Source organism: Moschus berezovskii, chromosome 7, assembly GCF_049115385.1.
Source record: "Moschus berezovskii isolate FMDL1 chromosome 7, NW_MosBer_1.0, whole genome shotgun sequence".
NCBI classification, from domain to species: Eukaryota; Metazoa; Chordata; class Mammalia; order Artiodactyla; family Moschidae; genus Moschus; species Moschus berezovskii.
The window spans coordinates 23,225,870-23,239,141 of record NC_142466.1 but is presented as its reverse complement, the minus strand read 5'-3'; the positions used below and the strand labels follow the sequence as shown (position 1 = coordinate 23,239,141).

At 41.2% G+C, this 13,272-nt stretch overlaps 1 protein-coding gene across 7 annotated transcripts in view; it reads left to right on the top strand.

Moving 5' to 3' along the window:
* TEK (TEK receptor tyrosine kinase) overlaps nt 1–13,272 on the top strand; it is a 104,255-nt gene that overhangs the window by 39,694 nt on the left and 51,289 nt on the right. For all 7 annotated transcript variants that reach the window (XM_088837867.1, XM_088837866.1, XM_088837870.1 and 4 more), the window contains one exon: nt 6,655–6,966. In XM_088837867.1, the coding sequence (XP_088693993.1) occupies nt 6,655–6,966 (312 nt within the window). The remainder of the gene's footprint in view (nt 1–6,654; nt 6,967–13,272) is intronic.

Below are 13,272 nucleotides of genomic sequence, written 5' to 3'. Positions count from 1 at the left end.
CAATACCACACTTCCAAGAAATCATATAGACAGTTGTTCTGAAGACATGGTATCCTATTCCAAACACATGTTAGTGAGACTCCACCCAACACCACAGTTCTGAAGTAAAAAGAAGCACTAGGGAACAGCCTCACTATGCAATAATTTAAGCAAATGCTTCAAAGACACGGGAACTGCATTAATCAACAGTTGACTCTGCTATGATGAACTTGTATGTGGGCACAGCAGACTAATTGGAGTCAGCACCTTGTGAGGCAGGGAAATGTATTTTCATTGATATTCATGTTTAACCTTTCATTTTCTTCATCTATAATGTGATGACCTTTGAGATTTTATATGTTTTATTTAAGAAAGTTCTTTTTTTCCCAAATGAAAACTTATGTGGAGCTCAAATGTAAAACAGACAAAAGTTGGCTGATCAGTGAGCATATACATATTTGGGGGTGCCTGGAATTCACTCTCTTGATTTTACCTCCACCCCTTGCAGAAAGTTCTGGAATAACTCCCTTAGAAAATGAGAAATAACAACTCCTTGAAATACAGTTTGAAAAGCATGACTTTGTCGCTAATTTCTAATTCAGTATAGTTCTTTGATATGGGTGTAGATTTAAGTCCACAATCCTTTCTATGAATGTTTTTAAAGATATTTTCCATGTCTTAGATAGTGGGTCATTATTCAAAGTGTCATCCTAAATTAGAAATCAATCTTAGAAAAGAATCAAGGTTATCCTGAAGCAAAAGGGCAGCTTTGTTGTTCGCAAGCTTTGCAAACCAGAAACACTTCAGAAGCTACAGTTGTACAGTTGAGTGACTAGTAAGTGAGCTGGACAGTCCTTGCAGTCCAGCCACAAGTTTTAGATGATTCGCTGCCATCCAAGCTTTTCATTAGGGGCTTTTCTAGGGAGGACCTTAGCAGAATCAGAAGTCCTTATAGGTTTTACTTTGTGGGTTTCCTAAGAAAGACTTATGAAAACCAGTTATGTTTTGACTGCCTAGATCCATTTTATTTTTGTTCCCTGTCAGCCACACCTGGTCCATTTTCTAAGTTCTTTCTTAGGAAATTTCTCTTACTTTTACTTGTGCTTAAGTGATTCTATTTTATTTTTGCAAAAGCAATACTGAATACAAGAAAATCTGTATGCAGAAACAAAATTTAAGCAGCATTTTGTGTTCACCACAATGAAATTTAGTGAGAAAACTTTACTGCAGAAGGTTAGAGGCGTTCAGTACAGCACACGGAACATATAATGAGCGGAACAGCATTCTAGGATACTGCTGGGCTTCAGCTGTGATGAACAATATTTGTTAACTCAGCAGACACCCAGTTATAGCAGCAAGTATTTCCTTACAAACATGACACACTTTTATGCAAATATTGAAAAGTGTTTGTGAAATCTTTGCTGAGGGAAAGTAGTATCAATCCCCAAAACATGAAGATGTATGAGATTCCATACACACCTTACTTCTAGCACTCTTAGCCTTGATTGTTTTTGTTTGTCTTTAAGTTATTTATTTTTATTTTGGCTCTGCCAGGTCTCAGTTGTAGCATGAGGGATCTGCAGTCTTTGTTGTTTCAGAATGAGGATGAGGAATCTTTTTTTTGGCAGCATGTGGGATCTAGTTCCCTGACCAGGGATCGAACTTGGGCGCCCTGCATTGGGAGCACAGTCTTAGCCACTGGACCACCAGGGAAGTCTCTCAGCCTTGATATTAGTGGAGTAAGTTGAACTAATTAATGAATTTAATCAGACGACTTCAGGCTGTGATTGTGGTGAAACCACCCAAAGCCAGTCTCCAACCGGACTCAGCGAGGATAGTTTCGTAGTAGAAGAAAAGGTATTGGTGTAGGGATGAACATCCGTGTGAGCCCAGGGGGCTCTGTCTCTTGGAAGTTATTCTCAGGAAAGGACCAGTGGCAGTAGATTCTTGATGGTACCAGTCATGCGGTAGCAGTTATACCTTTCATGGGGCCAGTGGCAGAACCCTTTCAAGAGGCCACAGGCTACAATTGTACTTGTGGCAGTGGGGCCTCTGCTTCTCTTTTCTCTTTGAAAGTGAAGTTTGGCCACCCTCCTCCTCCCTTTACTTACACTTTATTTTACTCAATTTTTTTTCAGCACTATAGAATGAGATCACATTTCCTCTCATCAGTCTGAAGTTGAGAAAGAAAGAAAATGTATTATTTGGATGTAATCCAAAAAGATTTGGCTGTGTGTAGGCCTAAATGATGAGAGACATATATATTTCTCTGGTTCTTGATTCCCTTCCAGATGCACCATTTTCAGGGATAAGGAAAAACATTTACATTTTTCCATTTATTTTTTTGCATGTAGGTGACGTTCAAATGGTTCCAAAGTCAGTCTGCATTAAGTGTTCAGTGAAAAGTTGTCTTCGCATCATTGTCCCCCCGTGACCTCATTCTCCCCAATGGGCCACCCTTGTTCTTAGCTTCATGAATCACCTTCCCGAAATTCTCTAGATCGATACAAACAAGAAAAAATATAGGTTTTTATTTTAAGAAAGACAAAGAGATGATTTTTAAAATTCATTCCAGCAACCTGGTAAGTACTTCTTCCCATATCTAAAGCTCATATGCAAAATTCTTCTGCTATTTTATGGTCAATGGCAGTACAGAGGACAGAGAACTCACAGGTGGAAGAAAGCTTCCTGTAACTGACATGCTGAAGAAGGGTAGCAACCTATAGTCAAATCCAGACTCTCAGTGTATACAGTTTCCCTTTCTGAAAGTAATGGGAGAGAGCTGGGAGGAGCAAAAGGAAAAAGAAACTAGACCCATACCTAGAAACTATTTGCAGATGCAGTGTGGTTGTCTTTTCAAACCAGCTGCCTTCTCTGTTATTTCCGAAAGTCATTAAATAAACCATGGCCAGTGCTGACCCAGTTTGGTGAGTTCAGAGCAGAGCCCTTGATTTTGGCAAAGCATTCAGCTGGCCCTAGAAATGAGCCAGGATCTCATTGGAGCTGAAAGAATTACTGTGTTTCTTTCCTCCTCAGGACTCTCTCTGGGAACATATCTGGAACGAGTGAGTGTGGGAGAAGAGGTGGCACTTGCTGGGAGGCAGGGCTGTGTGTGCATGTGGAAGGGCAGCTGTTCTCTGGTGTTATCTTGGAGGCTGTAATTCCCCTGCTAGGTTTCCTAGCTCACCCTCTCTTGTGATACTTTTCTTATCCTAACCTCTGTTCCCTCTCTTGAAATCTTAAACCAATGAGGCTAGAAGCAAGATAGACACTTGAGGGTCAGGCTTGGATAATCCATTCTAGTTGTTTTCTATCCTCAGTGTGTTGAGTTAACCTTACAAGAAAAAAAATTACAGCACCAACTCCTACCTACATTAAGACTTGACTTTGAAATTCTTCCTAGTGAGTCAGATTAAAATATATCTCCTAGTAGGATCATCCTTAAAACGTCACTTCATATATCAAACACTGGCAAACGTCATTGAAAATTATATGAGGACTTCATGGCAGGCATAGAACTTGGCATGCGTAGGTCTTGTAGATAAATACCTACTCCAAATCCTCAGCAATGATTGACCACCTTTCTATGGTATTTTGTAAAAACATAACATCTGCTTCCCTACCCCCATGAGCTCAGTAATTATCAAAAGGGTCTTTTTTCTTTTTTTCAAAACAGTCTTTTAAATATGGGCAAGGAGTCAGTTTAGACTCAGAAGAGCACTTTCATTTTTTTTTTAATTATCGAAACATGGTTGATTTACAGCATTGTGTTAATTTTTGCTGTATAGCAAAATGATTCGGTTATACATCTAAATATTCTTTTTCTTTTCCATTATGTTTTATCATGAAATATTGAATATTGTTCCCTGTGCTATATCATAGGACGTTGTTGTTTATCCATCCTATATATATTAGTTTGCATCTGCTAACCACAATGTCCCACTTCATCCCTCCCCTACCCCTCTCCCCCTTGGCAACCACAAGTCTGTTCTCTATATCTGCAAGTCTATTTCTATTTCAGAGATAGCTTCATTTGTATTATATTATAGATTCTACCTATAAGTGGTATTATGTGGTATTTGTCTTTCTGGCTTACTTCACTTAGGATGATAATCTCTAGGGCCTCTGCTGTTGCTATAAATGGCATTATTTCATTATTATGGTTAATTAATAGTCTATGGTATGTGTGTGTGTGTGTGTGTGTGTATCATATCTTCTTTATCCATTCATCTGTCAATGGACATTTAGATTATTTCCGTGTCTTGGCTATTATAAATAGAAGAAAACTTTCCTTTTTAATCTCATTTTTCTGAAAGTGGGAGCCAAGTGAATTGGTGAGACTGAATAAGTCAGATCTGGTATAAAATTTGTCCATCTGTCCATTCATCCATTTATCCAACAGATGCTCATTAAGTCTTATCATCTAGGAAAAGAGAGACCAAGTAAAATAATCCCAGATTTTGGTAATCTTTATGAAGGAAACAAATAGAAGGCTGTACTGAGGGTAGTGGGATGAGAGTGTGTAGATATTATAGATAAGATAAGTAAAGAAGACCTCCAAGAGATAGGCCTTTAAGATAAGACCCCAAAGGGTGAGAAAAGTTAGGCTTGCAGAGAGTGAAAAAGAGCATTCCAGGCACAGGGGTCACCATGTCCAAAGGCTTTGGGGTACGAAAGGCCACAGTATAGCTAAGGAATTGAAAGACCAGTGAGAATTTGAATTCCAGCTCTGACTTAGAATAAGCTACTCAATCTTTTGCACCCTCATTTCTTTATATTTGAAAATGAGATAGTAGGTACATACCTCCTGGGGTTGTTGGGAGAATTTGATGACTATTAAATGAGATAACACATAACCTACTTGAATCATTTTCCATCTACACAAAAATCTCTGGGACTCCACTAGACCCTTGTAAGCTGATGTGTTTGACCTGTCTAGTCTCCTGATCATTTTATACAGACTTGAGAATCAACCATCACTGAAGCCAGAAAACATCCTCCATCCCTGGTGTTTCCACATTCACCAAGAGGAGAGACTAGGCAAGATTCCATTGACTTATCTTAGAAACTTTGGAAATGAGAATAGAAAGGGAGAGGGAAAGAGGAAGAGAGAGAGGGAGAATTTTACAATGAGAGGATTTTCTTTGTGTGAATGTGCTTTATCACTGTTTTGAAAGTCAGGTAGAATTTTGTTTTTACATTTGGGGAGATCTGAGGTTTGGGACTAGGTGTTCAGAAAACAGCATAAAGAGAAATGAAATAATCATCATTGAGTACCCCATATATCACAGACACGGTTCTTGGAAAGTTGTGCACTTTGTTTTGTTTAGTCTTTACAAGAATCTGCAAGACAGGGCTTTGTCATCAGTCAGTCACTCAGTCTTGTCTGAATCTTCGTGACCCCGTGGACTGCAGCACGCCAGGCTTCCCTGTCCTTCCATCTCTTGGAGCTTGCTCAAACTCATGTCCATCGAGTCAGTGATGCCATCCAGCTATCTTGTCCTCTGCCATCCCCTTCTTCTCCTGCTTTCAATCTTTCCCAGCATCAGGTCTTTTCTAATGAGTTGGCTCTTTTCACCAGGTGACCAAAATATTGGAGTTTCAGCTTTAACTTCCAATGAATATTCAGGACTGATTTCCTTTAGGATTGACTGGTTTGATCTTTTTGCTGTCCGAGGGACTCTCAAGAGCCTTCTCCAATGCCACAGTTCAAAAGCATCAATTCTTGGGCACTCAGCCTTCTTTATGGTCCAACTCTCACATCCATACATGACTACTGGGAAAACCACAGCTTTGACTATACAAATCTTTGTTGGCTTCTTAATACACTGTCCAGGTTTGTCAAAGATGAGGCTCATGGGCGATGCAGAGTTCACTCCATTCCTCCCTCACCTTGTAGAATTTATTATGGAGTCAGCCAATACCTTGCTAATGATGAGAGTCTATAAAGTTAGCATATGGTGTATGTAGTTGACATATCTCTTTAGAATACTTTATTATTGGGATGTGTCTTAAGTCTCTTCAGTCATGTCTGACTCTTTGCAACCCCATGGACTGTAGCCCTCCAGGCTCCTCTGTCCACAGGATTCTCCAGGCAAGAATAGTGGAATGAGTTGCCATGCCCTTCTCCAGTGGATCTTCCCACGGGTTTTCTCAAGGATTTAGCCCTTGTCTCTTACATCTCCTGCATTGGCAAGCAGATTCTTCACCACTAGCACCACCTGGGAAGCCCCAATCATTGGGATAGAACCACATTATCACTAATTGATTAATAATTAATTATCATAAATAGTAATTATTAATGATAATTCATAATAACAATAATAAAGCCATTGTCATGAATTTGTCTCAGCATTTACTGAATACTTAGCTGTGTCTCAGGCACTGTAGTGGTAAAGATGCCTTGTGCCCAGCTTGTTTGGGGAATGGAGTGAGTAAGAGTCCATTACAGTGCGGTGGGGTAAGAGTGGCTAGCAGGGTCTAGGTGACAGAGTCTCGGTGCCATGGTAAAGAGTTTCAGATTTTGTCCAATGAAAGATAAGCACATGGTCAGAGTAGCATTTTAGAAAGACTCTTCACACACTTATTCTTAGACAAAGCTTTGTGAAACCACCTTATCCTGTGGGGCCCCGTTAATAACCTTCCTTATACATTATGTTCCCTCTTTCCTTTTAGCAACAGTGGACGGTGCCATGGACCTGATCCTGATCAATTCCCTACCTCTTGTGTCTGATGCTGAGACGTCCCTGACTTGCATTGCCTCTGGATGGCGCCCCCATGAGCCCATCACCATCGGAAGGGACTTTGAAGCCTTAATGAACCAGCACCAGGACCCACTGGAAGTGACTCAAGATGTGACCAGAGAATGGGCTAAAAAAGTTGTTTGGAAGAGAGAAAAGGCTAGTAAAATCAATGGTGCTTATTTCTGTGAAGGGCGAGTTCGAGGACAGGCAGTAAGGATACGGACCATGAAGATGCGCCAGCAAGGTAACATGCCTCTTAGTTGTGAGCAGATGAGGTCTACCGAGACACATGCCTGCCTCTCGTCTTGGCAGCTGCTCACTCAGGCTGGGCATGAGCTACCTGAGTGTGGGGTCTGAAGACCTTGTCTGCCTCTTTCCAAGAGTTGCTATCTGCAGTGCACAGAGCATTAGTGATAAGAGATAATCCAGTCCAGCTCCCTCATATATACCTCTTTCACTAGACATTGTGCCTAGTTCATGAAATGAAATGAAAATATATATCACATGTTCTACTGAGGACTCCATGGTCCTGATGGAGACCTGGACATGTTATGTGTATGTAATATGATTCATAGCAATGAAGACAGCTGTCCACTGCCAACTCAATTTAATTAGTTACTTGGTGTATTAGTTATCTATTGACACAGTAATTATGTGTAACACACAACTGAAATCACAGTGGCATACTACAATCAACAGTCCAAGGTTGTGTGTCTAAGTCAGCTGGCTTGATGCGGTGGCTCTGCTGGTCTTGATTGGGTGGCTTTCTCAAGTGTATGGATGTTGGCTGGCTGTAGGTTTATTAGGCTGGCATTGCGTGGCCCTCCTTGGCTCTTTTCCAGTTGACTGTTAACCTGCTAGGTATATTCTCATGGAGATGGCAGGGGTATGAGACAACAAGTGGAAACACACAGGGTTTCTTGAAACCTAGCCTCAGTACTGTATGCCCTCACTTCTGCCTCATTTTTATTGCCCAAAGCAAGTCAAAGAGCCTAGCTAAAGTCCAGATGGGAGGGCACTACACAATTAAACAGCCAAGAGTTTGGATACAGGAGGGATGAAGAATTGGGACCCTTTTTATAGGCTGCCATTCTTGTTAGATCATGGTTTAATTTTAGCAGTTGAGATGGAGGATATCAAGAGCCTTCTTATGATCCACACTGATATTTGACAGAAACCAACCACAAGGCTGTAGAGCAATTAATTAAATAAAATTAAATAAATTTTAATTAAAAATAAATCAAATTGATTATATAAAAAAGAAAGAGTATTACTCCTTGCTATGCCTCACAAGGCAGTGATGTGATGGAAGTGGGGCAACCAAAGAAAAATAGAAGTGGGTACAAGTTGTGTCTTTGGGCCAGTCCACCAAACTCATTGCAGTTGGAGGAGATGTCACTGTAAACATTGTTTAATGACTCTGTTCTGCCCTAAGGCAGCAAGATTTTAAGATCAAAGTGATAAAACCATTATTCATCAGAAATGAGGGGAAAGGCTTTCTTAGCAAAACCCTAACATTCACCAGGCGAGTGGGAAAAATGCACAACAGAAATTCCCAGGAATGCTGCTCTCCTGTGAGGGAAGAGAGGTTGAACAAAGGGATGTGAGGTGTGCCAAAGCTATCATGGCTGAAGTAGACTCTGTTATTTTTCAAATGTGGCATCTGGGATCTGACTTGTATTAAGAGTTATGTCCTTCTGCGGATATGTCCACATTCTGAACAAAGATGATCTGAGATTTGTGCCCCAATGGCTTCACAGGAATGAAATGAGAAATACCTTTTCTGGGCTGTCTTAGAAATATATATAAATAGGAAACCATAGAGCATATTAAACCAAAACATTGGGAGTCTGAAAACAATTATAATGATCCCTCCAAAGTGAGAGTCTAGGTCAGCACAGGTAAAGGATAGTTTAAATTCAGTTAGTTAAATGAGGCTCAGGCAGGCATAGATAGTGACGAACAGTGGAGAGAAGGTGGCTTTTTAGACTCACATTCACCTGAGTTTAATTATTTTTCTAGTACTTACCAGTTGTATGACCTTAGCGAGTTATGCAACTTCTATTGGTCTCATTTTTAATCATCTGTGAAATGGGTATATCTTCAAAAGTATCTTAGGTTTTAAATAAGAATAAGATGGCACATGCAAGAAGCCAGTTCCCATGAGTGTAAGATTTGATTTACACAGTAGCTATGTTCCTGAAAGCCCGTGTAAAGTGAGATATTGGAGAACAATTTACATAATAATAACAATAGCCGTTTGTAAATGGTGGGAAAGGGATTTGATGCCAAGCAGTCTGGCTTCAGAGCCTGTATTGTGCTACCCTTTCCATATCACTCTCACTTAAGGTTAACAACCCTCCCCCATTCTGAGCACTTGTTTTGTAAAGTAAAACAACTCTAATGGAAACCCCCAAAAGCAACCTAGAGCACAGAGACATGGGGGTGAAGGTCAGCCAGACATGGGTTTGAGGCTAGTTCTGCAACCGCTGGTATAACCCAGAGCAAGTTACTTCACTGAAATCGTGGTTTGCTCATTTGAAAAATAAATGGAGATAGAGACTTTACCATGTACATTTGAGGATCAAATGAAACCGCCAGCATTATCTGGCTTACACTAGATGTTCAGTAATTATCATTATTTTGTGCTTTGGAATGAGCAGTAATTTAGTGGAACTGTTACTTTTCCCATTCAATTATGGAAAATTTTAATATCAGCTGTCGACATAATTGTGGAGGTTTAGACAAAATAGAAAAATAGGTAGTATGTTCTCTCCTGTATTTGAATAACATCGTATCAGGCTGTTGAACTGATTTTCTTTGACCATCCAATGGCTGAAATATGGTACAAAGAAAGTGATATCTTTTATGGTGAGTCAAGAAAACCTCCAACACTATGTCTTCATGACACTATTAATTCCCTACTAAACCTTCTTGGGAACTCAGGAGTGCCTGCCTAGAGACACCGCAGAATAGGATAAACACCACTATCTTCCTGCTTGCTGCTGACTTGTGTATCTGGGGAGGAAGTGGAAAATCCATTTGAGATGTGGCAAAACAAGGCTTAAATTGGCTCGCATAGTCCAAATGGCCGAATGGCGAAGGATTTTTTTTGTTTGTTTTATCAATGGCATCATCCGAAAAAGTCGAAAGCAGTTTATTCAGACCTCTGTGAAAATTGAGTTTGGGGATAGGAAGTATAAATGAAGTTTGAAACATTTTCACATCCAAAGATCTGTTTCAGAGTGTTCTATCAGAGGACAGCTAAGTTATTTTTCTTCCTATTTTCATTCGAGAAATAGCTTTCAGTTCAGTTCAGTCACTCAGTCATGTCCAACTCTTTGCAACCCCATGAATCAGAGCACGCCAGGCCTCCCTGTCCATCACCAACTCCCGGAGTTCACTCAAACTCATGTCCATCGAGTCGGTGATGCCATCCAGCCATCTCATTCTCTGTTGTCCCCTTCTCCTCCTGCCCCAACCCCTCCCAGCATCAGAGTCTTTTCCAGTGAGTCAACTCGTCGCATGAGGTGGCCAAAGTATTGGAGTTTCAGCTTTAGCATCAGTCCTTCCAATGAACACCAGGATTGATCTCCCTTAGGATGGACTGGTTGGATCTCTTTGCAGTCCAAGGGACTCTCAAGAGTCTTCTCCAGCACCACAGTTCAAAAGCATCAATTCTTTGGTGATCAGCTTTCTTGAAGAACATACAATTTCCCAAACATGATATATGAAGTTGACAGATTTGCCATTTGTATCTGAATAACTCAAATGAGCATGTTAAAAATATAAAGAAAATAGAAAAATTAGAAATCAGATTCTTTCATGTATTCTTTCCACAAGTATCCTTAAGCCTCTATTTGTGCCACTCATGGGAGAGGCATTGATGTTAACATTTCTTAAATACTTATTATGTGTGTGACTTCTCCCTAGCAACTTTTTATATGCATTGCTGTGTAACTGAATCATTAGCAAATGCATATATGATGAGGACCATTATGATTTCCTATTAATAGATAAGCATTAGAACTATTGTAACTTAGAAGCATTTACATACCTGGTTCCCTGTATTGGACCTGGGAAGGTGTACTGTGGTCAGATCCCAGAACCAAGGCCCTAAACACCACCCTGTGCTGCCTTCCAAAACTGCCACGATCCTGCCCTCCTGGAATGCCCAGTCCAGTAGGAGAGATGCACTTTGCGTAGGGCTGTAATTGGGAAGGGCAGAGCATGTGGGAGGACAGTACTTGGGCAGTTAAACTGGATTCATGGATATGAGAGTTGGACTATAAAGAAAGCTGAGCACCGAAGAATTGATGCTTTTGAAGTGTGGTGTTGGAGAAGACTCTTAAGAGTCCCTTGGACTGCAAGGAGATCCAACCAGTCCATCCTAAAGGAGATCAGTCCTGGGTGTTCCTTGGAAGGACTGATGCTGAAGCTGAAACTCCAATACTTTGGCCACCTGGTGCAAAGAGCTGATTCATTTGAAAAGACCCTGATGCTGGGAAAGATTGATGGCAGGAGGAGAAGGGGACGACAGAGGATGAGATGGTTGGATGGCATCACCAATTCAGTGGACATGGGTTTGGGTAGACTCGGGCAGTTGGTGATGGACAGGGAAGCCTGGTATGCCGCAGTTCATGGGGTCACAAAGAGTCAGACACGACTGAGTGACTGAACTGAACTGAACCTGGATTCCAGGATTCTGGAAGGCCCCTGGAAAAAGTGATATCTCAGTGGAGATTGATGAATAAGTAGGACTTGGTGAGACACAGGGAAAGGGCAGAGAAGGGAAAAAGTGGACATGAGTGATCACGTGGTCTGTTTGTAGCACTGAGCACAGTTCAGCATGGCTGGAAGTTAGAAGTAAGAACATGGGCCTAGGGGAGGATGATTCTGGAGGGCTGATGTCTGGAACAAGGCTGGAGGTCTTAAGTGTGTGTCTCCAATTTCACACTTACTCATGGTCAGGAGGCCTTCAAGAGGGGACTTAGTCACCCTTAACTCCACCACCCACATGATAGACTTGGATATCTTGTCTTCATAGGGCTGTTAGGTAATTACTGAAAATAATAATGGACATAAAATGAAAGATGTTTCCCATAGATGAAAAATAATTGAGCTAAGTTTTAGTTGTCTTCTTCAATTTAATGATAAATAGCACTAAGAGTAATAATGTCATTTTACTACCTTGTAGTTTCTTCTCCACTCCTTAAGGAATAAGTGAATTATATTCATAGATAAGGTCTGTGAGTTAATTAACCAATCCAAATGGTCTCGAGCCAGTCATCTTCTAACGTAGGCCTCAGTAATCTCATTTTAAAAATAAAATGTTGGGCACCTCCTTGGAGTTCACTGGTTAAGACTCCACATTGCTCATGCAGGGGGTGCAGGTTTGATCCCTGGTCAAGGAACTAAGATCCCACATGCCATGCAGTGTGATCAAAAGATAAAGAATAAATAAATACTTCTTTAAAAAAAAAAAAAAAGGTCCTAGGAGAGGCCTCTGGAACTGAATTACCTGCTTCAAATCCTGGCTGTCCAGTGAACTTGCTGTGTAATCTTGAAGAGAATTCTTAACCTCTCTGTACCTTGATTTCCTCATTTGTAAAATTAGGATAATTGTAGTACCTATCTCCTGGAGATATTATGAAAATTAAATATGTGCAAGTTTCTTAGAACAATGCCTGGTTCATAGGCACTTATTGTTTTCATGATCCGGTTAAGTCACACAGTTATCTGACTATGTATAAAGTTTGAGCCAGATTCTGGTGTCATCAGGAAGCCCAAGTTGCAAGGTTGGCTTGTGGATGCCCCTCATTAGTCCTCAGCAAAAAGTAGTCAGCCTCGAGCCGTGAAGGCAGGAGGTGGCAGGCTGGGTGGCAGGAGAACACTGCCGTGTGACTGTGTTCAGATCCTCACAAAGCAGGGAGCTTAAAAGGCACAGAGTCTGAAATACTAAAGAACCACAGAATGGGCAGAAAGAACAACCACGAAGGGGGAACCTCGGTTCCCTTTCAGAATACAGTGCTGAGTGAGAAGTCCCAAGGTTGGCTGAACAATCTGCACACAAAGGAGCAGAAAATATAAACAAACCACAGAGGAAGGAACAGCAGCATGAGATGGTCACGAAAAATTCTCACAGGAGCCGAAAGGCATGTCGCAGAGAGGAGGAGCCACTTGGGTTAGATTGTGAAATGAAGCTTCTAGTCAGACGATAGGGAGCCCTGGAAAGTGGCCCCTGGGGTCCCCTGTTTGCCTTCCCCACCACTCGTGGCCACACTGCATATGTCAGCATAGCAGCGTGGCCTTTGTTTATATTTGGGAAGGATCCTGACCTCTTCTAAGCACCCGGGGCTTTGACATACATCATTTAATGTTCATGTTTGCTGTTGTTTAGTCGCTGTTTAGTCTCTTTGTCATGTCTGACTCTTCTGCAACCCCATGAACTGTAGCCTGCCAGGCTCCTCTGTTCATGGAATTTTCCAGACTAGAATACTGGAGTGGGTAGCTATTTCCTCCTCCAGGGGATCTTCCTAACCCAGGGACA